Source organism: Lonchura striata, chromosome 6 (assembly GCF_046129695.1).
Source record: "Lonchura striata isolate bLonStr1 chromosome 6, bLonStr1.mat, whole genome shotgun sequence".
Taxonomy (NCBI): Eukaryota; Metazoa; Chordata; class Aves; order Passeriformes; family Estrildidae; genus Lonchura; species Lonchura striata.
In genome coordinates, this window is record NC_134608.1 from 43,456,401 (window position 1) to 43,477,755 (window position 21,355).

Sequence of the window (21,355 nt, forward strand, 5' to 3'; positions counted from 1 at the left end):
TTCCACCCAAATAAACCATAAACAGCAACAAAGACATAAAGGAGACCCCTAAACTCAACAACCACCCACACCCTGCAACAGATGCCAACACCAAACCTACCTGTTCAGAATATGGTGATGGGTTAGATGCAATTGCTAACACTCCCAAAACAAAGCACAGCCCTAAGAAAAGTACAAAATAGGTCATTATTGTTCCTGCTTGGCCTCTCTCCACTGTCTATGGCCTGAAAACACGTTGTCGTAAGCTTCAATTGCAGGAACCCTCCCAAAATACAACTTTGCTTTTTCTTTCTTCCCCCTCCTGCCCTTCTATTCAGTCCTCTCTGAAGACTACTGACACACCATTTGTACTTCTGGGGTGCAAGCATAGAGACTGCAACTCTTGCAGTGCTTTGGGGTAACCTTAAAATGTGAAAGTTTGCAGAAATAATCAGCATTCTTCAATGCTTACAGTTTTGTTCTTTCCCTTCCCCTCCCCCCAAGTTCATTAAAAGGTTTTGTTCTTCCTTGAGGATTACACATTCAAACATCTCTGAGGCAACTGCCTCACACACTTCCCTTCATGGGAATCATTGCATTGTCTTCCACACTGTTTGCTGGTGATGCAAAACACTGCCAAGGCAGAATGGCCCCAGGAGGCAGGAATGATGACAAAATTGACCAGGCAGAATCCCACTTGTTCTTTCTTACTACTCCCACTTTCCTCTTTGGTTTCTTCAAGAGCTCAGAAACTGCATTCCACAGCCAATCAAATTGCCCTGCTACTTCCTTACTACTCTTCTGCTTTTCAGTTCCCTTCATTTTATTTCCCTATACTCTCATCTCAACGCTTGGTAATTTCCATCTCTTTTTCTAAAATGGGCAATGCCAGGTCTTCCTTCCTATGTGAAATTCAGCTCAGATCCCTGCAAAAGGATGAATGAAATATTCTGTTGTCTATGCCAAGGTGAATCTGTATCATTTTATATTGTTCTCTTGGTTCAGTTAATGTGCATTCAGAAACTTTTTTTCATAGCAATATGCATTTGTTTAGAGTGCCTTTTTCATCCAGTATTGCTCAGGCTTGTCCTTGTTTATTTGGAAAGGTGACATCTCCACAATGAAACACCTCAGGATTATTTACTCTCTCATTTGATATAACAATGAGCATACCTGATATTTTCTTGTCCTATAATCTTCCCCCTGAGCAGACAATGCTCTCCCCTGCAGGATGATATTGTGATTTTTTTCCAAGGAAACATTAGGGAACTTACAATAAATATTACTTCTTGCTACTGATAGAGAAAATGAATGTTGAGGATTGTTAGGATTTCATTCACTCCAGTATCCCATGCACAAACAGGTCCAGTTGTATAATTAAATAGGCCATCCAAGTACCGGAAAGGTTGTATCCAGAGACACAGCCTTCTAAGGGCTAAGAACAATGCTGATAAAGATCAAGTGGCTAATTGTAAGCAACAGCCTCCAAATTGCCTCCGGATGAATAAATCACAGTGAGTGATCCAAGCATATTTTCTCATGGATACGGTCTCATTCACAGAGGCAGGGAGCTAGAAAACATCAGGGGCAACTTCCAATTGGCTGGAAGGGAATGAAAAGATTTGGATTTCAGTAGGGATTACGTCATAATTTTGTGTAATTATTCCTAGCTAGTGGAACTACTGCAAAAGCAAAGAGGCCCAGAGAGCAGGACTGGAAACCTACTCTCTGGTTCTTGGAGCTGGTTGATCAGCTGCTCTTGTTATGATTTCCTTTGATGTTTCCAAGATTAATGTGAGGACTGGCAAAATAAAACAATGACAGGTGATTTGAACCTCCAGGACTCTTTCATGGGGAATAAATCAAGGCCAAAGACATTTGTAATGAATAACCTCTCCCAGCACTTCTGCATGAGCTGTGTCTGGAGCTGGGCATGGAGCTGGGTGGTTGTGTCCTGGGACATCACAAAAGGCATGAAGGAGGTTAGAATGTTTCCTCTCTTTTGAAACACAAGTGACTGAGGGCAGAGATGGTTTATCAAAAGTCCTCCCTTGCCAAAAATGTAAATGGAGGCTACTGTAATGCACATGCACACTTTTGGGGAATAATTGTTACTCTTTCAGGACTCCTACTTGATACTGAAGGCCAAGTTCCTGAGAGATACTGGATCTTTTAGCTATTGCAATTACCATGACATGAGCACTTGTGTGGAGCTTAGCCTTGGCTAAGTGCTTGTGGTAACACAGAGGTCTGAGGTACCTCTGAGGCCCCTGCCTAGAGCCTCACCCACTCATTACTGAGTCTGTGGTGACTGGCATGACCAAGTAGAGCAGAGCTCCTTTGATATGTGGCATTAGCTGTTCAGATAACACTGCCATCACTGTGAACACCTTTTTACCACATTAGTTTCCATGACCTTTCCTATATAGGATCCAGTGTGGTGTTTCCAATAATTTGCTCTCTGCTATGACAGTCTTGCTTTAAAAAAATTAGTTTTCAATCCAACCTTAGCACTCTTGGCTTTCCTTGTTCACCCCCTTCTAATTTCTGGTTCTAAAAGTTGCAGACACATTCTTTTTTCATCTAAAGTGCAAAGCCTGTCAGCTCCAAGAAGTAAAAGTTTTGAGTGGAATCAAAGAAGACAAGCGAGCATTCTAGTCATCACCAGCCCCCTCATACACAGCCCGTGGAAACACACACCACCCCCAGAAAGCATTTTCTTCAGAGTCCTGACCAAGACCACCTGTCCTCCAAAGCTGTTCAGCTCCCAGCAGTCTGCTCCTGCTGTGGAGAAGAATGAAGATCACATTGCAAAGCTAATGCCATCGAGCTGCTCTGGCTCCTATTCACATCCAGCTCTTGCCAGACTCTGGAGCAGAACAGCTGGGCTCCTTCATGTGGATTCTTAGTCATCAGTGCTCTCCAGTGTAGGAGAGGTGGGATGTTCAGAGAGGTGGTGAAAGAATTTTAGTTCATTTATGTTGGATCCTGCAGTGTTTGCTCCATTTATTCAGGAGATGTTGAGCTGAGAGTTGTTCTTGAGTGCAGCATCAGAAGATGCCAGGCTCTTTCCTGAATGTAAGTACCATCACTGTGAGTTAAGATCCTTGTAGAAACAAAGCCTGTACTGAAACAATTGTAGACTCAGAGAGAGTGTCAGGAGTGTTACAGAGAGGACATTCCCACTACAGTTTACACACTTTGTTCTGTGAGGCACTACAGGACCTCACAAACTCTATGTTGATATCAGCAGACTTATGCCCACAATCCCAGAATGCAGAGTATCTGGAAGGCAGACAGGAGGCAGACAAGAACACTGTGACTCCTTAAGAATCAGTCTGGAGTTGGGGTTTCTGCCTCATTCTGTGTGTGACCTAATACCAGAATGTCTCTAATGAGCAGAGAAGAGTGCACAGACACACTGCCTCACGATGGCAGGATGGCCTGACACCTCCCAGTGTAGATTATTTTATCAAATCCATTGCCAAACAACTCACATGCCCGTTTGAAAGCCCTGTGCACTGCTTATGACAAGCAGTAGAAAAGCAAGTCTGAGCATGGGCTCCAGGAATCCCTCACCTCATTCCCTCTTGGAGGATACAGCCATTTAAAAAATATTTTGACATTATGTCCTTATGCTTTTGGCTAAAGTTAGTCTCTGTGGGCTTCTGTGTTAGGCATTAACCATCTCTGGCTGTTATGCCAAGCTGCAAAAGGAGGATGTCTCTGGAGAACCATCTGAGTCCTCCTCCAGGGCAGTTCTTCTCTGCCAGCAAACCTTGTGAGAACCTGGGGTGTCTTCACCTTGTGGATGCATGCTGGGGAGAGAAGGGATAAGCATAGGAATTAATGATATCAGAGATTTGGACTGACATCAGAGACATGGACTGACATCAGAGACATGGAGCCAACATTAGCTCATGGGCCAAATAAGCTCTGTTATGAGTGAAGACTATGGATTTGTAAGTCTGAATTCAGAAGAGCTCTTTACACATGGGGCTTTGCAAAAGGAATCACAATACCCAGCACTAGCTGCTGAGCTGCTCATGGCTAGATCCCTCCGTAACTCACATGCTTTGTGTTCAGACACTCTGAACTGTCTGCTCCCATATGGCTCCATCACCTTTGGACAAAAACCCTGCTGCTGAGAGTAGTATGTCGACTACTAAATGGTATTATAATTACTGCTGATTTCTGCACAAAGTCAGGTCAGCTTAAGTGTAAACGTAGTAAGAATGTCAGAAGATGTCAGGACTGTTCCTAGCTCTGACAATCACTCACTGCTTGCCTTCAGGTTAAGCACTTGATAACTCCATGCTGTAGCTTCCTCAGCAGTAAAATGCAGATATGCTAATGCCATTACAAATTTTGGAAAAACAGGTATTACTGCTATGCAATGATACTCAAGTCATCAGGCTTGCCCTCTAAACAAAACTTAAACCAAGGAAAAGAATTTGATCAAATCAGACTTACAGTCAAAATGGCAAACATGATGGGATTTACTATTGACTTTAGCAGGCTTGGCTGTAGGCAGCCTTTGCAAATATCAGTGAGCTGTATGAAGTGCATGTAGGTGGAGCTGGCGGGGAGTTTTCTGTTAGAATGGTTTCATAGCAGTGAATTTCAAAGAAATGTGTATTTTCTGCTGGATTGTACCTTTAATTTTTGTTTTCTTAATCACAGAAAGGAAGAAAAAAAGTCACTTTCACATACTCTGTGAAAGTGTGCTCCCTCCAGCCACCAGATCCTGGAGCCACATTTCTCAGGCTTCTAGGTGCTCTAGCTCCAGAACACTTGTTGGCCACTGCTGTGAAACCATGAAAATCCAAATCTCAGATCCAAATTCTGATGCACTGGATCCTTGTGCAGGCGTTTTTCTGGCTCAGGGGCTGCTGTAACTTTTAGCAGCACTCAGAGTAATGACAGCATTCACTGGGGAACAGAATGTAATTTAGGCAGACAAAATGTCCTTTTTTTGAGGATAGTTATTTAAATTTCTTCGGTTTCAGTCTATCAGGATTTCTCTGAGAGTCATTAGACTGGTTTGGGTAGCATGGTGGCCCCAGGGGTTCCAACATAAGTCTATAACTCTCTTTTTCTGCAGAAAGATGCTAGAATTCCTAACAGCAGAAGCTGCTCTCATTCCTCTGCTGGTTACAAAATGCAGTTTCTGTGAACATTTTCAGTGTTTAGCCTCCTGAGCATACCAGCACAGCTTATGCAAAAGCAACATTTCAAGCACCTAGAAGAGCTCTGTGGCCCCCACACAAGAAGGATGTGGATGTGTTAGAACAAGTCCAGAGGAGGGCAAGGAAGAGGATCAGAGGGCTGGAGCACCTCTCCTATGAGAACAGGCTGAGAGAGCTGGGCTATTCAGCCTGGAGAAGAGAAGGCTCTGGGAAGATCTTAGGGGAGCTTTCCAGTATCTAAAGGGGGCTACAAGAGATGTGGAGAGAGACTTTTCAAAAGGGCAGATAGTGATAGGACAAGGGAGAATGGCATTAAGCAGAAGGAAGGTAGATGTAGGTTAGAAATCAAGAAGGAATTCTTTACTGTGAGGGTGATGAGGCACTGGCACAGATTGACCAGGAAACAGGAAAGCTATGGATGCCCCATCCTTGGAAGTGTTCAAGGCCAGGCTGGATGGGGCTTTGAGCAGCCTGGTCTAATGGCAGGTACCCTGCCCATGGCAAGGAGGTTGGAACTAGATGATCTTTAAGATCACTTCCAACCCAAACCATACAATGATTCTATAAAAAAATGTTCAGAGCTATACGACATAGACAAAATGTGATATATAAATTAGCATGGGTCATCCTGAAAGCCAAACTCTGACTTGGGAATATGCAAGTAGCAATATTAAAAAATTTTGTAAGCAAATTAAGAACAAAATTCCATGTAAATTCTTGCACCTAATTTCAGGGAGGGACAAAAAGGAAAATATAAACCTTTTATTAGTGCCAGCAATGAGAAATGAGATTTATTTCAGGCATGCAATATATTATTGAAAGGTTGTGCAGAATATAGAGATAATAAATTATATGAATGAAGGGCTATATATTATTTAACAAAGTGGGTGAGAGGAAGGCATCAGAAAAAATAGTTTTCATTTAATGAAGAGACTCTGGGACAAAAGCAAATGATAATTCCATCAGGCAGGATTTGAAGGATATTGGAGAGAGAAAAGCGTAGCTCAAGAGATCATCTAATTTATCTCACTGATGATAAAATGAGCCTGAAGACTATTTCTGAATGGCAGATAATTCTGATCTAAGGAATGTCTCTTACATATAATTTAAAAGGGAAAGGAATTTATACTGTTATTATTAATAATAGAATATTTTACTTAAAAATTCAGGAACTTACTGTTCATCTAGTCAAGTTTTCTCAGATTGAGGAAAGTTATCCATTAAATGTGAAGCCAATTTAATGTCTCATATGGGACAGAAATTGTTTTCTTTTTCCCAAGAGACCAAAGTAAGAGGCAAGAAGTAGAATAAGTTTTATCAGGAATGTATGAGTTTGTGATATAAACACTTGAGGCAACTCTGTTTTTTTTTTATCTAACAACTGAGCATTTCTGCCAGAGGAGCCTGTAACCACCCTCTCACACACCTTCCTACTTTGCTTTCTTATGAGCTATATCAAGCCAAAATTTACCTCAAACCCTAAAGTGGCAAAGGTTGCCTACATGGCTGTATAGATTAATTGTGGAACTTCCCAGGAACAATACGGTATAGCAAAATAAGGAAAAAATAAACAAAAATATCTCTGCTCATGGTGTGTTTGCTGGTGTTGCTCTGTTCCCTACATTTCTGTTTCATTTTTTTAGCTAAAGTTTCAGTTGTCAAACTACAAGACTTATACAATTTCTACTTACATCCCACTATGCCTTTCCAACATTTGTCAAGAAGACTTTTATAAATTTCTTTTTGAGTAAGAATTATCCTGTTCCTAATTTTATCCTGCTTGAATATACTTTGTCCTCCTTTAAACATTTTATTGTATCCTTTCACTTTTTACATTTTTAGTCATTATAGTTTTTAACTTTTGCATGAGCAGGGTAGTCATTCTTAGCTCTTAAACACTTTCAGCATTATTTTCCCCTAACATTAGTTTCACCTTTCTAGATATAAATTCACCAGGATCTTTGTAGATCTGATGACATCTTGACAGGAAGAATGGGGTCAGCCTGACCCTCATGGAGTCTCTGCTCTGCTCAGATGTTTTTTGACAGAACCTGAATGAATGTCTTTCATATTTGGGTGTCCATTACCATCTCATAGTAGAATTCTCTAGACAACTAGTCAATTTTCTGGGTTCCTGGTGGATTTGGTCCAAGAGGAAGGATCAGAGGTCGATCACTTGACACATGCCCAACTTGCCCCAAAAGCAGGAAACCAGAGTCACAGGGCAGTAGGAATGGTGTTTGGTTTTTCTCATGTGGAGCAGAACAGTCTAACTAGTGGTCTAGGAACGGTTGAAGCTCATGGAGTGCTCCTGGCCAGCCCATCATGTGCTTCCCAAGGAAGTGCTGTCCAAACAGCTCATAGCCCTGTCTGTGCTCTGGCAGTCAGGGTAGACCAGGCACAGGTACAGCTGGGATAGGGGTGGCTGGAGGTGAGTGAGAGCTGTGAGGGGCACCCAGCCCTCTCTGCTGGACCATGCACAGAAGGAGGACTAATATTCAGTAGATGGCAGGATAAAGTCCATCCTGCCTAAGTAAGGGAATCTCAAAATCATATCAAATACCCTGAAGAGAAGTGGGTCAGATCATGTGGTTGGATTTTATGACTAATGTGTATCCAGAGGGCAGAGCTAGGTATGAATGACATTTACAAAATGTTCTTTTACTTTCTTTTTGACTTCTGAGAAATGTCTGTTGGAGAGTTGGATTTAGTTGTACACCAGGAGAGAATGTTGAAAGACTTCAATAAAATATCTCAAACAAAGAAGGCTACCTGAAAATTCAATGCAATACACTGCCCATTCTGAAAAATGTAAGAACCAGTCAAATTCACTCTTGATGGGAAGCTATCCACAAAAAAATAAGATAGACTGGGATGAAACACATAGGGGCTAGGATTCCCTTCATAATAACTCTTCAAAACTCCATTGCCTGAAGTGTTCACAAGTAAAGGGAAAAGGTGCAAAAAGGCAAAAAGGCTCTGGGAAACACATTAGGTGAAAGGGATAAAATGCAAGTCAAACAGAAGAAGAAAAAGCCTATGGAGTTCAAACCAAAGCAGTAAAAGCAGGTACTGGAGTAACTCTACGAGATTTTCAGACTAGATAATATCACTGAAAACAGAGAGCTCAGCTGTGGGACTGAGATGCATGGAACATCTTAAGATTCAAAACCACATTTAATTTGTAGAGTGAAAGAATGAGCTTACAAAATGATCCATAGTAAAGAGATTAATGGAGTGGCTCTGTCTCCAGTGGCAAATTCATCCCTGTGTTACAAAAGAACAACCAGTAGCTAGAGGCATGGGTAACAAAATAGACACATCTATTAATAATGCTAAGGTGTTTTGCCATCAGATAAACCCTACAGTGGCTCTGTGACACAAGTGGGTATGAGCTAATGCCTGTAATATCCCTGTGATGAAAGAGGTGCTCTCATTTGTCACATACAGCATATGAAGCAACCTATTTATGATCACATTTCTTTAGCTATGATTAGATCTCATGACCTTCTACCTCCATGTCCTCTGCTCTAGGCCATAGTTCAGTATTAAATGAATCTGTGTATGAAATACTGAATTTACATCATAAACAAAACAGAATTTTTCCAGCTGGCTCCCGGGGCACAGGGAATCTAAAAAAAGTCTGGCAACAAACAAATCAAAAGGATGAGAAACTAAATCTCTTCAGCACTTAGGGAGTGAAGAAGAACAGATACTTGTAGTTAGTAAGCAAGTGTAGCTTGGTGACATTTTTTCCAGGATGGACTTAGAACACAAAAGCACCAAAACATTTGTTCTGCAGAGCTAACTGGACCATAAGCAAAACATAAAACCTGTATTTATGACAAAAAGTAGAAGTCTGAGAGGTGCACAGATGGTTGGTCTGCTTTTCTCATTTGACAAGCTGAGTGTGATTTTACATTGAAAGAGAGAAACAAATGTAGGAAAATGGATTGCTACTCAGAGAAAGATATGGAGAGAGTGACTGGGAATACAGAGATCATAAGTGGGAAGATGAGAGTTCTGGGAATTTAAAACACCTTGAACACCTATGTTCCCATTATTTATGTTTCATTTCATTATGTATACACATATCCACCTATGTATATATATATATGTGTGTCTATATTTCACATGAGAAACATCAAGGGCTAGGAATTAATTTTTAAAATTTTTTTCTCATTATTATTTTGCTAATGATGACATTAATGAAGAATACTTGAAGCCAAGAGGAAATGCTGACCTCACCTAACTGGGTGTGATTTGATTAGGAGCATAATAGTCCAGGCCCCACTCTAATGCTTAATTGTTAGACAGTTTTTCTTACCAAGACCTTTGCTCAATAGTGCACAAATGAGTCTTCCAACTCATTGTTTGGTGTTTTCTTTATGTGAATCATTGGATGGTCAACAATCCATAGAAATGGATGTTTTTATGTGTGCTCTGTGTAAGGATTACATAGCAGAGGACTTAGAAAAGTTTTTCTCCGAAAGTTTTAAGCATAAAAATTTGGCTGCAGGTTAGCAAGCAACTGGCTATGAGGCAAAACAGAAAAGTCAATTTCTAGAAGCATAAAGTAAGGATGATCTCTTTAGCATCTATCTATTGTCAGCAGAATACCACAGGTGACAGGTGAAAAATCCATATGCGTATCTTTGTCTTGCACCGTATCCTCTCCCATGCAGTTTAAATGGCCCAGGCAAAGCCAAAGAGATGGGTAACTGTGCAGATAATAAACCATGTGTTTTGTACATTACCTACAAAAATACACATGTAATTTCTACATACAGGAAACTGGACTTAAAAAGTGACTTGGAGAAGGTTAATAAGGCATGGACCTTCTCTGCCTCTCATAATGAAGCAAGTACAGCATGAAATAAAATTATCAGGTGGCATACTAGAAACATAACTAAAGAAGGCAGTGCACTTTTTGCACTTAGTTTGTAGAACTCATTGTCACAGGATGCTGTGGACACCAAGTATGTGGTCAGGTTTAAAAAATACTAAGACAAATAAATGTTAAAAAAATGTCAGCAGGGTATGTTATACCAAAAATACCATTGTAGTTCAGGTAGTCCTTGAGCTTCAGACCTTTGAATGCTGACAGATTACGTCAGGAAAGTATTCTACATGCTTGTTCTGATTTTATAGTTCTTTCTTCAAATCTACTGTTTGCCACAATTGGAAAGGTTTATGTGATGGGTGGACCTTAGCATGGTTGGCTTGATGCTATCAGATAAATTCTTGGTTTTGATAATTAATTTCATATTTACTACTTGCAGTAATTATATAGGACATTATCTGTACTTTCCCAATATCCTGTGGAAAGGGCAAAAATCCCAGTTTAGTAAAAATCAAGGTTCCTTTTAAATGTAATTATGTTAATGTTTGATTTACACAGATAATGATGCTTTATCATTTCTGAGGTGTTATCTGAAAATCTATAAAATGTAAAGAGGTGTTTGAAAGAAATTCAGTATAAGGCTTTTAAGGATCTAGATTTTTTTTTTTGACCACTCATGGTAGTTCATTCAAAACCCTTGTTAAGATGGAAAATATTTCAAGTACTAATATTCTAAGCAAGTGAGCCCTAATGATTCAAACTTATGCACATGATCATGTGACACTTCAGAGTAATCCTATTGAACCTTATGGATCCAGATAGGTTTTGAAAAGTGGGATGTGTGTGTAGAGCTGACATCTAAACAACTTTCTAAAGATCAACATATACTGGTCTTTTCATTTTGATCCTGTGTCCATTGTAATTGGTTTTTCTATGTTCTAAGTAAAGAATCATCCTAACACAGTCCTGTTTTTGTAATAAAGTGGATTTTTTTGAAATATCTGAACTGTCAGTGGTGATGTGTAGGACTCCAGGTGCTCCTGCTCATGGTATTGTGGAAGGAGATGACTTTAAATACGGGGCCCGGGTTTACTTCAAGTGCAACGCAGGTTACAGCTTAAAAGGCAGCCGTGTTGCCTACTGTCAGCTTGATGGGATTTGGTCAACACATCATCCTGAATGTGGTAAGGTCACTTTAAGTTTCAATTCTTATCAAATATTTTGGCCAATGTATTCCCATGAAACTAGACTATCTAAATCTTGCTTGAATTTGGTAGGTCTACGACATAACATGTCCTTTTGTCTTCCTGTCTTTAAGAAGGAGTAGGAATTCTTATTTTACTCTGCTGGAACCCCAGCCTGAAAGACTTTTTTATATAAAGGTCTGACTGAAACATCACTTTACTGAAAACTAATAACTTCAAAGTCTTTAGGCATGTATCCTTCTTACACATAGAGAGAAAACGTCTAGGACCAAAGCCAAGTGAGGGACATAGTACAACAATGAATAGTTACCTCGATTACTCTGTGTGTCTGACACTTTCTCTGCAGAAGCTTGGTGCAGTCTGTGGAGGTGAATAGAAGCTGTTCACCTGTAAAATTCCTTCTTGACATCTAAAGAGACTTTAAATTTCCTTTAGTTGATTTGCATTGCACAATTTCATTTTTGTATTCCAGAATAATTTGTTTCAATTGATAAAGTGTTTTATAAGTGTGTTATGCCGAACAATGTACATTTTGGGGGGAGTGTTGTACAACAGCTGTATATAAATTAATTTGAAAGAGCAAGCAGTAGGTATTCTTCTATGTAGAGAGAAGTCTCCAACTGCAGTAAATGTAATTTCAAGATCATGCCAAGTCCCTGCTGCATGATGGCCCTGGCTAGACATCTATAGAAAGAGCTGTCTCTAGACTTGGCAGTCACTGAAGTGCTAGGTCTCTCCTTCCCAGATGTTTTCTCTTTGTTTTTAATAAATCAAAAAGGTCATAACCCTGAACCTAAGGAAGAAGACAATTACTGTCAAAGTACTGAAATAAGAGAAGGCCTTAAGTGACTTATGTGGTTGAGCTTTGGGTATATTTGGAAACACATACTGTGGTGATCAGATGGTGCCTCCAGGCCAGCCATCAGTGCAGAGAGCCACTTGCAAATAAAGCATTATTCTGTAGGGGATTCTCTGTAGTCTTTAGTTGCTATCAAGTTATCAGTCACTTATGGTTCACAACTGAGAGAGCCTGTGAGGTACACAGAAGGAAAATGGAGCCAAATGAAAAGGAGACAGGGATCTGCTTTTCCCTCTTGTGGAGAGGAAGTTCAGAAATCCTTGTTTACTGAATATAGCTTGTGGAAAAATATTTAACTACATATATAGTCTTAAGCATATGCTAAAATCCAATGCTTGTAAAGAAAACACTAAAATATACTTGTTCAACTTGGTTGAAATACTATACTCACTGTTAAAAGCACGTGCTCTTCGTTGAAGTGACATTGTTATGGCTGGCTGTGTGTTCACACGCTTTGCTGAGCTGGGCTTTGTCTGGTGGCACGAGGTATGACTTTGTGACAGGACAGGGCCATACCTCTGCACTGTAACTGTGCTGATTTCACAGCAATATAAATAAATGTCTGAGTGCTTTGTTACATGTCGGTGCTTTTGTGAATCGAGGTTCAGCAGGCAGCCAAGTCTGAAGCACTGATAAGAAGAGGTAATTTTGGGTCAATTGATATGTCCCAGACCTCTGGGCCGTCTGAGCAGCACCAACACCAGCTGTCTGAACTAGATGTGCACTGGTTATCATGCACTGAGACACCAGGCAGAGAAATTAAACAGAATTGCATGTTAGTGTTGTCCTGACAAGAAAACCAAGGTGAAATCCAAAGAGAAAAAACCCACTACCTTGTCAGCTGCTAAATAGAAAGAGCAGAGAAGTTAAAAATAAAGGAAAAAAATCATCTTCTAGCATCACATAGTGAATACTGTCCTCTAGATTTAGGCCAAAAATCTAAGATTATTCAGAAAAAAACCAAAATAAACCCCAAAACAAAACAAGAATTAAAAGAAGTGGAAAATACTGGGAAGGAGGAACCAAAAGCAGTTTTATAGGGAGAATATAGCATGAGTAAGCTTTTAATATTAAATTTTTATTGTCAGTAAATACATACATATGTTCTCTTTCAATTCCTTTATTTCCCTGGATTATTGAGATATCTCTCTTAGTGCTAAGAAAACAACATGCAACCAAACATAAAAGCAAAATTAAGTAGTCTAGTTTTATTATTCAAGTGCAGTGAAGTATTGAAAATACAGAAAAGGGAAAAGAATGCCAAGGGCCTGTTTCCTGCAAATAGTTTAAGTGCAGCCTTTCATGCTATTGAAGAAGCCTTGTTAATATTAATGGCACATTAACATAACGGAAAGTCAAGGTTCTTTTTCAGGATTGTCAGCTGAGGTTTTAACAATTTTAGAATCTTATTTTAGAAGCTTTCAGTGAGACTGAAGTGTGTATTATAAACAGACATCTCTATATTATAATTTCTTCTTTAATATTTGACATTTTCAAAGACAGGGATCCCAGATGGGTCTTGAAAAGACATCTTTAATAAAGTGCAGATTGTTTAGTAACATCTGAATAAAATGCCAAGCAACTTGGTGGGTGAAAATAATGTAGTGAACCTGATAAAATGGTTGCTATCTTTTTCCCCTATCATTAGTTCTAGAAGAAAAAAACTGCTCAGATCCTGGTGGCCCACTCAATGGCTACAGAAGAGTAGTAGAAGACACTGGGCTCTTGAATGGACGCTATGCAAAAATTGGCACAGTCATTGCTTTCTTTTGTAACAACTCGTATGTTCTTAGTGGCAATGAACAAAGGACCTGCCAAGACGATGGAGAATGGTCAGGGAAGCAACCAATCTGCATAAAAGGTAGTTTACAAACTTTTTTACCACAACTCACACAAGCTGCTATGGTTTTACTGGATTTTGTTTAATATTATTTGCACTTAACAAATGATCATATTTGCTAAGAGTAAGCTGTCTGGCTGATAACTGATACTGAGTTTTGTAGCTTGCCAGCTCTGCTGGCTGCTATACTCAGACAGAGTCCAGAAGATTCCATCTTTAAGCAGAAAAAGGAATGTTCCCTAGAACCCTTATTATCCTTGTTCTAGGACTAAGCCTGAGTAAAATCAAAATCAAAGAAGATTAAGAGGGAATTGAAATAGAATGAAATAATTGTCTCATGAGACAGCTAACAATCTGTTGCTGTCAGAGGGAATAACTGTCCTTTCACAATCATTTTAAAACAATGGGACCAGTCATGAATGCAAAAGGCAGAGCCTGTACATAGCAGCCTTGAAGATATTATTAAATTATATGCATTCATCCAAACACTGAATCACACCTTTAAATCCTATGCTCTTGATCTCAATCTATTCTACTGAGTGTGTATAGAACCCTGAGTGAATGAATGAATGAATGAATGAATGAATGAATGAACGAATTAATTTGGGCTGAGGAACTGCTAAATTCATTTTATGAATGTAATTTCTTGACATATGGATTTTTTAAAAACTGAAATGATGATAAGGAAATATGTCTGTCCCCTGGGCAAATTGCTTTATTCTGTTGTTTTAGATGAAAATAATCTCTCCCTGAAGCGTATAGTCATCTGGGAAAGCATCTTTATGGATTTTTACTGTGATATTGATATAATGGTTAACATATATATCAATCACAAAGAACTAGATATTCTTAAATTACACAGAGAACAAGTGCTCAGGCATATAGATAAAATCCGTCCTGCAAGATTCCTTTCTGCCACTCTGGGCAGCAGGAAGGAGACCCTGGCAGAGTTATTTGAACTTGAATATTTTATCCTAATCTTAAAGTAAGTAAACTGAATATGCAACACTAGAAATCTTAGATCTCTTTTCTGTTATTTTACACATATTCAGGTAACTCTGAAGTCTTCCTTTGAATCAGAGCCTCCAATTCCTTCCATAAGTGTACAAACAGACTGAGAAGTCCATAATATCCTGCAGCCTTTCTCTGTGTGCCAAGTCGCTGGGATTAGCTATGTGGGCTACACAGATGGAAATGAAATATTTTTATACATAATTCTGTTACTGGAAGAGTTTGCTCTGATACAAAACCATCATCCGTAGTGGTGCAAGTGAGGCATTCAGACACACTGAATGGTGGAAAAATCTTCTTCCATGCCTGAAAGTGCCAGTGCAGAGCAGTTCAGTAGCTTCCACTGTTGTAAATGGGATACATCTTGTGAACTGTGAAGAAGTATTTTCCCAAGGCTTTAGGTTTTAGGATCAATCTTTATTTTAATGCAAATAACTTAACTGCCTCTTTTCTTAATCCAGTCCACTACAGTTAGTAAGAGGAAAGGTTGGAAATGTGTATGAACCACACCACTTGAGCTGTGAATGTGAAAAAGTACTGTGCAACATTATATTTTTTCTAGCCTGCAGAGAGCCAAAGATCTCTGACCTGGTGAGACAGAAAGTGCTTCCAATGCAGGTTCAGTCAAGGTGAGAATGCAATATCTCAACTATAGTTTAAAGAAATAAATGTGATTGCTTTCCCCCTCCTCTCCTTTTCACTCCATGTGTTTAGCCTGCCTGAGCAGTGATTCGTACAAATCCACTGATAATTGAGCAATGAGAGCTGTTGGGAGGGGAAGTCTGATTAAGCACAGGTTGCCAGTTGCTGGAAGCAGCCAGGAAGAAATACACAGAGACAGACAAACTACAGGATGATGCTGGAATTCTGCTTGCAAGCTTGTGCCAGACTATGAGAACAGTCTGAGAACAGTTCCCTGGGGCTAATGATGTGTTAAAATATGAACATGTGCCATCTTAGTGCACAGGGAGAGCACAAGGAGAGAGGAGGGTATGGCAATGCAACCTGTTTCCAGTAAGTTTCACCATCCAAAGCAATATAGCACAATTTATATAGGCTGGACATGAGGGAGAGGAGCAAGTATAGTAGGAGGGGAGGAAGGAATGAAAGATTAGACCCTTCCTGGACTTACCCTTCTGATGATTTCTTGAAATAAACTCCATCAGAATTCGATATGTTGCAATGTTCTGGTTCATTTAGTCCAAGTAGTAATTTCTCATTTCAGGGTTATTTCTGAAGTACATGACTAATTTAATTTTCAATTCAGTGCAAGAACTGTCCTCATCTTTGATCTTAAGAACAGTCATATTAGGTCAGAATAAAGGTCCAGCTCAAGTCATATCCAATCTCTGGCTTCCCAGTCACTCTACTTCCCCATCACTCTGCCATTCTCCAGGTCTGTGATGTGTGATTGTATAGATGGCCCTGAGAAGCTGACATGAGGCTTCAGTAGCCATTAGGGGACTTTTCTTGCTTAAATTTTTCTATTAACTTTTGAATACAGGTCTTTTATGTTTCAAATATGAAGACCAGTTGTATTGAGAGAACATACATGCCCTCCCATCCAGAAGATGCCATGAGATGATGGCATCTCATGTTTGTAGACTGCTTTTAATCCCTTTAAGTAGAATGACCATTTACTAGGTCAATAGTGAGGTAAAGTCTAGATTATGCAATATTGCATGTCACCTGTGAGTTTGGAATGGTACCCTGGCAGACTAAGCATGACCGCAGCAGCTCTCATCCTTCTTCCAAAATACAAGAGATTTGCCATTGCTCTTGTTCTTTGTAACTCTACTTTCCTGTTATATATTGCCTCACAGATTGGATATGATGGAGGTGTCTGTGTCTCACTGTGATAAAAAATGAAATCACGTCATGAGGAAAAAAAAAAAAGCCTTTTCTAGATGTAGGCAGTACCAAACATTTCCAGGGAAACTGATTTCCTGCTTAATTTTTCAGGCTTAAGAAAGGGTTTTTTTTTTTTTTAGATATGAGTTTTTAAGCATTAAAGCAAGGGACACATTTTAAATTATAAAAATTTAGTATAACTGTAGTCAAGCTTATGGTCCATATCTATGCTGGTGCATATATTTATTTGTTAATTAAGTGCCCTGTTTCAGCTAATCAGTACAATTTCTAAGTAGAAGCTTGTCAGTTATGAAATTATGAAAACTCTGTGGTGAGGCAATTATCTCTGTTAATTGCTAAATCAAGCCATTTTAGCAACATCATTTAATCTGAATCAATTTCTAATACTGTCTATTAAAATATCCACTAGAGAAAAGACGTGCCTATCTCTACCCTCTACTGAGAATTAATGATGACAATGCCAAATTCAGGTATAATTTCTTTATTTAAAAAATGGTATCTCAGTCCTTTTGTGAATACAAAAAACTTCCACATTCAGAGGCAGTTGATTTCAATTGAGAAACTGTAAAATGAAAAAAGAGACACAAATAGGATATGTATAAACATATGTGTAATTATATATGTGTGGATATGTGTAAATAAAATAGCTAGGATGTAAATGGATGGGAAGTATTGCTAAACTAAATTGATGGGATGTGTTATAGCTGTGATGTATTTCTAAACTATGCTGGAATTATGTTTTTTCTTTATTCTTTCACGAGCAAACTTCATGTGATTTTAAGTGACACTTAACACAACTGGTGATAAAGTTATGGTAATGATTACTTTTATAATATTGTAATTATTGTGTTCTTTGTGCCTTGAAACAGAGAAACACCTTTGCATCAACTTTACTCTTCTGCATTCAGCAAGCAAAAGCTTCAAATCTATCCAACCAAGAAGCCAGCACTGCCATTTGGAGAATTGCCCCCAGGGTACCAGCACTTGCACACTCAGCTCCAGTATGAGTGTGTTTCTCCCTTCTACCGCCGCCTGGGCAGCAGCAGGAGGACTTGCCTGAAGACAGGAAAATGGAGTGGGAGAGCCCCTGTGTGTATTCCAAGTGAGTCTCCAAGGGGAAAAAAATGTGCATATCTCTTGGGTGAATGAGGGAACAGGATGTGTATTCATGTTAGATATTTAGGGAGTCACAGCAGTGTAGGCTGTCTATACTTCCAGCTGGGAGAAGGAAGCAATAAAGCTTGAAGGATATATGTGTCTTTTTATCCACCACTGGAACTTGATGGTAAAGTGATTGGGCTTTCAGCACTGTAATTTGCCATTAATTTTTCTACTCTCTTATTGAACAAGATGTATAGTAAGTCTTTCTCCTGATTTGAAATAGCTTTCTACTACCACTTCACGTTTTTCTATATTCTTTACTACAAATGGGATTTTTCTTTCATTTGTATACTTTGGCACACGGCTGACAAAACCATCAAAGTTTAAGCAATAAAAGGGAGAGTCTGCAATTTTAAATAGGCTCTTCCTTTAATAAACCCTGCTAAGGAAGGGTTCATATTGCAAACTCTAAGTCTAAATAAAATATAATCTGAAGGTAGTGTACAAAGTAAGTTAGGGTAAGAATGTCACAATATTTGGTAAACTCCACTACTGACATCAAGCAAACTGTGAAAAGTAGAGTTTAACAACAAACAAATTTTTATTGTTCTTGTTTGTGGTTTTACTTTGAGATCATAAAATGTATTTTGAAAAGGATTGCATTCAGTATGGACATGCACACACTACCAGGAAGAAAAAGTCTCCTAAGGGAGACTAAAAAATGCAATAAAGCAATGTAACTCTTTCAACAGAAGTTAAACCTTTCATGATATAGGAGATTTTACCCCAGGTCCAAGCATGGATAGCATATTCCTACAACAAGGCAGAGCTTTTTCTTTTCCCCAGGATGACTGTTGATTTAGATGCATTTGCTTCAACATTCTTATCACAAGGCACGTCTATGAATGAGCTGACCTGTGCAAAGATTTGTGCCAAGAGAGGCCCCAAAAATACATTGTGACTGCTTAGGGTGAATTCTAGTCCACTGATGACTTTATAGCATTTTATGATAAACAAGAACCAGGGGTGTTCTTTCTATTTCTTTCTGCAATCATCTCATAATAGAGCAACTCAATAAAATTGTTGTGAAAATTCACTGCTCAAGTGCTAAATCCAAATTCCTACTTTACCCAGGAATTCAGATAACAATGGAAAACTTGAGTATTTTTTTAAAAGCTATATCAAATACCCCTATAATTTTGCAGATTAGAGACAGAGGCTAATTAGACAACTGTACTTCATATTCATCACTGCAGTTTAGTTTCTTTTGGCACATTCTAAGAAGGAATCAAGAGTAATACTCAGATTCTTTTGGGGAGAAAGGATTACCTACTTTTTGCTACATGTTTCCTCAGTCTGTGGAAAAGCAGAAAACATCACTCTTAAGAAGGCAATGAGCTCCATGAGGTGGCCATGGCAAGCAGCCATCTATCGCACAGCCAGCGGGGTGAAGGAGAACAGCCTCCGGAAGGGCTCCTGGATCCTGATCTGCAGCGGGGCCCTGGTGAACGAGCGCACCGTGGTGGTGGCAGCCCACTGTGTCACTGACCTGGGCAAGACCATCGTGCTCAAGACAGCAGAGCTCAAGGTAGTTCTGGGCAAATTCTACAGAGATGATGACAGGGATGAAAAGACCATCCAGAACCTGAGGGTGAGTAAGCCCGACAGGAGTGAAAAATGATGAGCACAGGTAGATGCTGATCACATCTGTCTTGTATGGGGAGAAAAAGGTGACCCTTTGGGCAATGCACTCTCTTACACGTTGTTTGAAATGTATGTGTAGAGACTCAAGTGCTGTGGCATAAGAAGGGCACACACTGTAGTTTATTGAATTCCTCAAAGCTATCCAACTCATACATTCACCCCTAATTAAGAAAATAGTTCAGGTTCTGTGGGCCATAATGTCTTGAGTGATATTGCCAGTAAGAAAGTAGAAGAGATGCCAGCTACTGTCAAAATTGATTAGCATAATTTATGAGGGAAACACTTGTGCTCTAAATCCTGGTTTGATGCCATGAGCACATTTCACTTCTCAGCCCCAAGGCCACACAGCTCTAACTGAAAAGAAGTTTATATCTGACTCCAGCTCCAAAAATAGCACCTTGGGCTCACCAGAGTGATTTGCTTTTTTCAAGCAGAACTAGAAAAGCTGAAGTCAAAATGAAAAATACAGCAATTTTGGGTATATGTGTCTCTTTTTTGGGGGAAGTGTGGCATGTGTGTCTGATCTAACTAATGAAATTTATCCAAAATATCATAATTAACTTGATTCTTTCCCTCATGACCCCATTTTAGCTTCTTTCTCTAATCCCATAGTTTTCATTCTTTTCCTGTAAGAAAATATATTACTTTTTTAAAAACAGTATTTCCTCATAGGAATCCTATCTGTTCTTATAGCATTTCATTAAGGAAATGAGCAGTAAAGGTTTGGCCCCAATATTATGTAATGTACTGCATATTTCTCATTTGAATGAAAGAATACCATAGCTGGGGGTAGAGGAGAAGTAAGCAAGATAAACTAAAATGTATTTTAGTAGTTGGAAAGCGTGCTGCTGACCTGCCATTGATGTTAACCCTGCAATTCTTCCTACTCTGTTTCCTCTCCAGATTTCTGCCATCATAGTGCACCCCAATTATGATCCTATATTACTTGATTCTGATATAGCTGTCATAAAACTCTTGGACAAAGCCAGGATCAGCAGTCGTGTTCAACCCATTTGCTTGTCATCTTCTCATGACTTGACTTCATCCACAGAGGATTTAAAGATAATGGTTACTGGCTGGAAGGTATTGGCTGACATTAAAGATCTCGGATACAAGAATGACACAATCCGCATGGGAGTTGTTCAGATGGTGGATTCACTGTTGTGTGAGCAACAGTATGAGGATAATGGGATACAAGTCAGCATCACTGACAACATGTTCTGTGCCAAACAAGACCGCACAACTTTTTCTAATATTTGCCCTGCTGAGACTGGTGGGATTGCTGCCATAACTTTGCCAGGAAAAGCATCTCCTGAGCTAAGGTGGCACCTGATGGGATTAGTGAGCTGGGGTTACGATAAAACTTGCAGCCTAGAACTCTACAGTGGCTACACCAAAGCTCTTCCCTTCAAAGACTGGATTGAGAAGAACATGAAATAAAAATCTGAGTCTGGAAATGGCATTTTATAATATAATATCTCTCTCAGTCTCTGCTACTTCAGGCTTCTCATCCCAGTGATGAGACACATCTGGGATAAGGTTAAGGCAGGCAGCCTGGTAATTTGTCCTAGGATCAGATATTTCATCGGGCTACTTTTACTTAACCCATGTCAGAGGGTCTTAGTGCATGAGAAGTTTTGCCATATTTTTCTGTCTCCCCTGGTGGGAGGATGATGCTCTGCTCCTGAGTCTGACATGCAGAAACAGGACAGTAAATTCTGTCTGAAATTAATCTGTAGTGTGGAGCTCCCT

At 39.4% G+C, this 21,355-nt stretch overlaps 1 protein-coding gene across 3 annotated transcripts in view; it reads left to right on the top strand.

Annotated features, from left to right (window-relative positions):
• Positions 1 to 21,144, top strand: part of PAMR1 (peptidase domain containing associated with muscle regeneration 1) — a 54,474-nt gene extending 33,330 nt beyond the window's left edge. For 2 of the 3 annotated variants that reach the window (XM_077784233.1, XM_021555125.2), the window contains 5 exons: positions 13,724 to 13,936; positions 15,489 to 15,555; positions 17,668 to 17,900; positions 19,255 to 19,550; positions 20,507 to 21,144. In XM_077784233.1, coding sequence (XP_077640359.1) covers positions 13,724 to 13,936; positions 15,489 to 15,555; positions 17,668 to 17,900; positions 19,255 to 19,550; positions 20,507 to 21,043 — 1,346 coding nt within the window. In that variant the 3' untranslated portion in view covers positions 21,044 to 21,144. Of the gene's footprint in view, positions 1 to 11,024; positions 11,196 to 13,723; positions 13,937 to 15,488; positions 15,556 to 17,667; positions 17,901 to 19,254; positions 19,551 to 20,506 lie in introns of all 3 variants that reach the window. The other variant, XM_021555126.2, reaches the window with a different exon arrangement.
• The last annotated feature ends 211 nt before the right edge of the window (positions 21,145 to 21,355 follow it).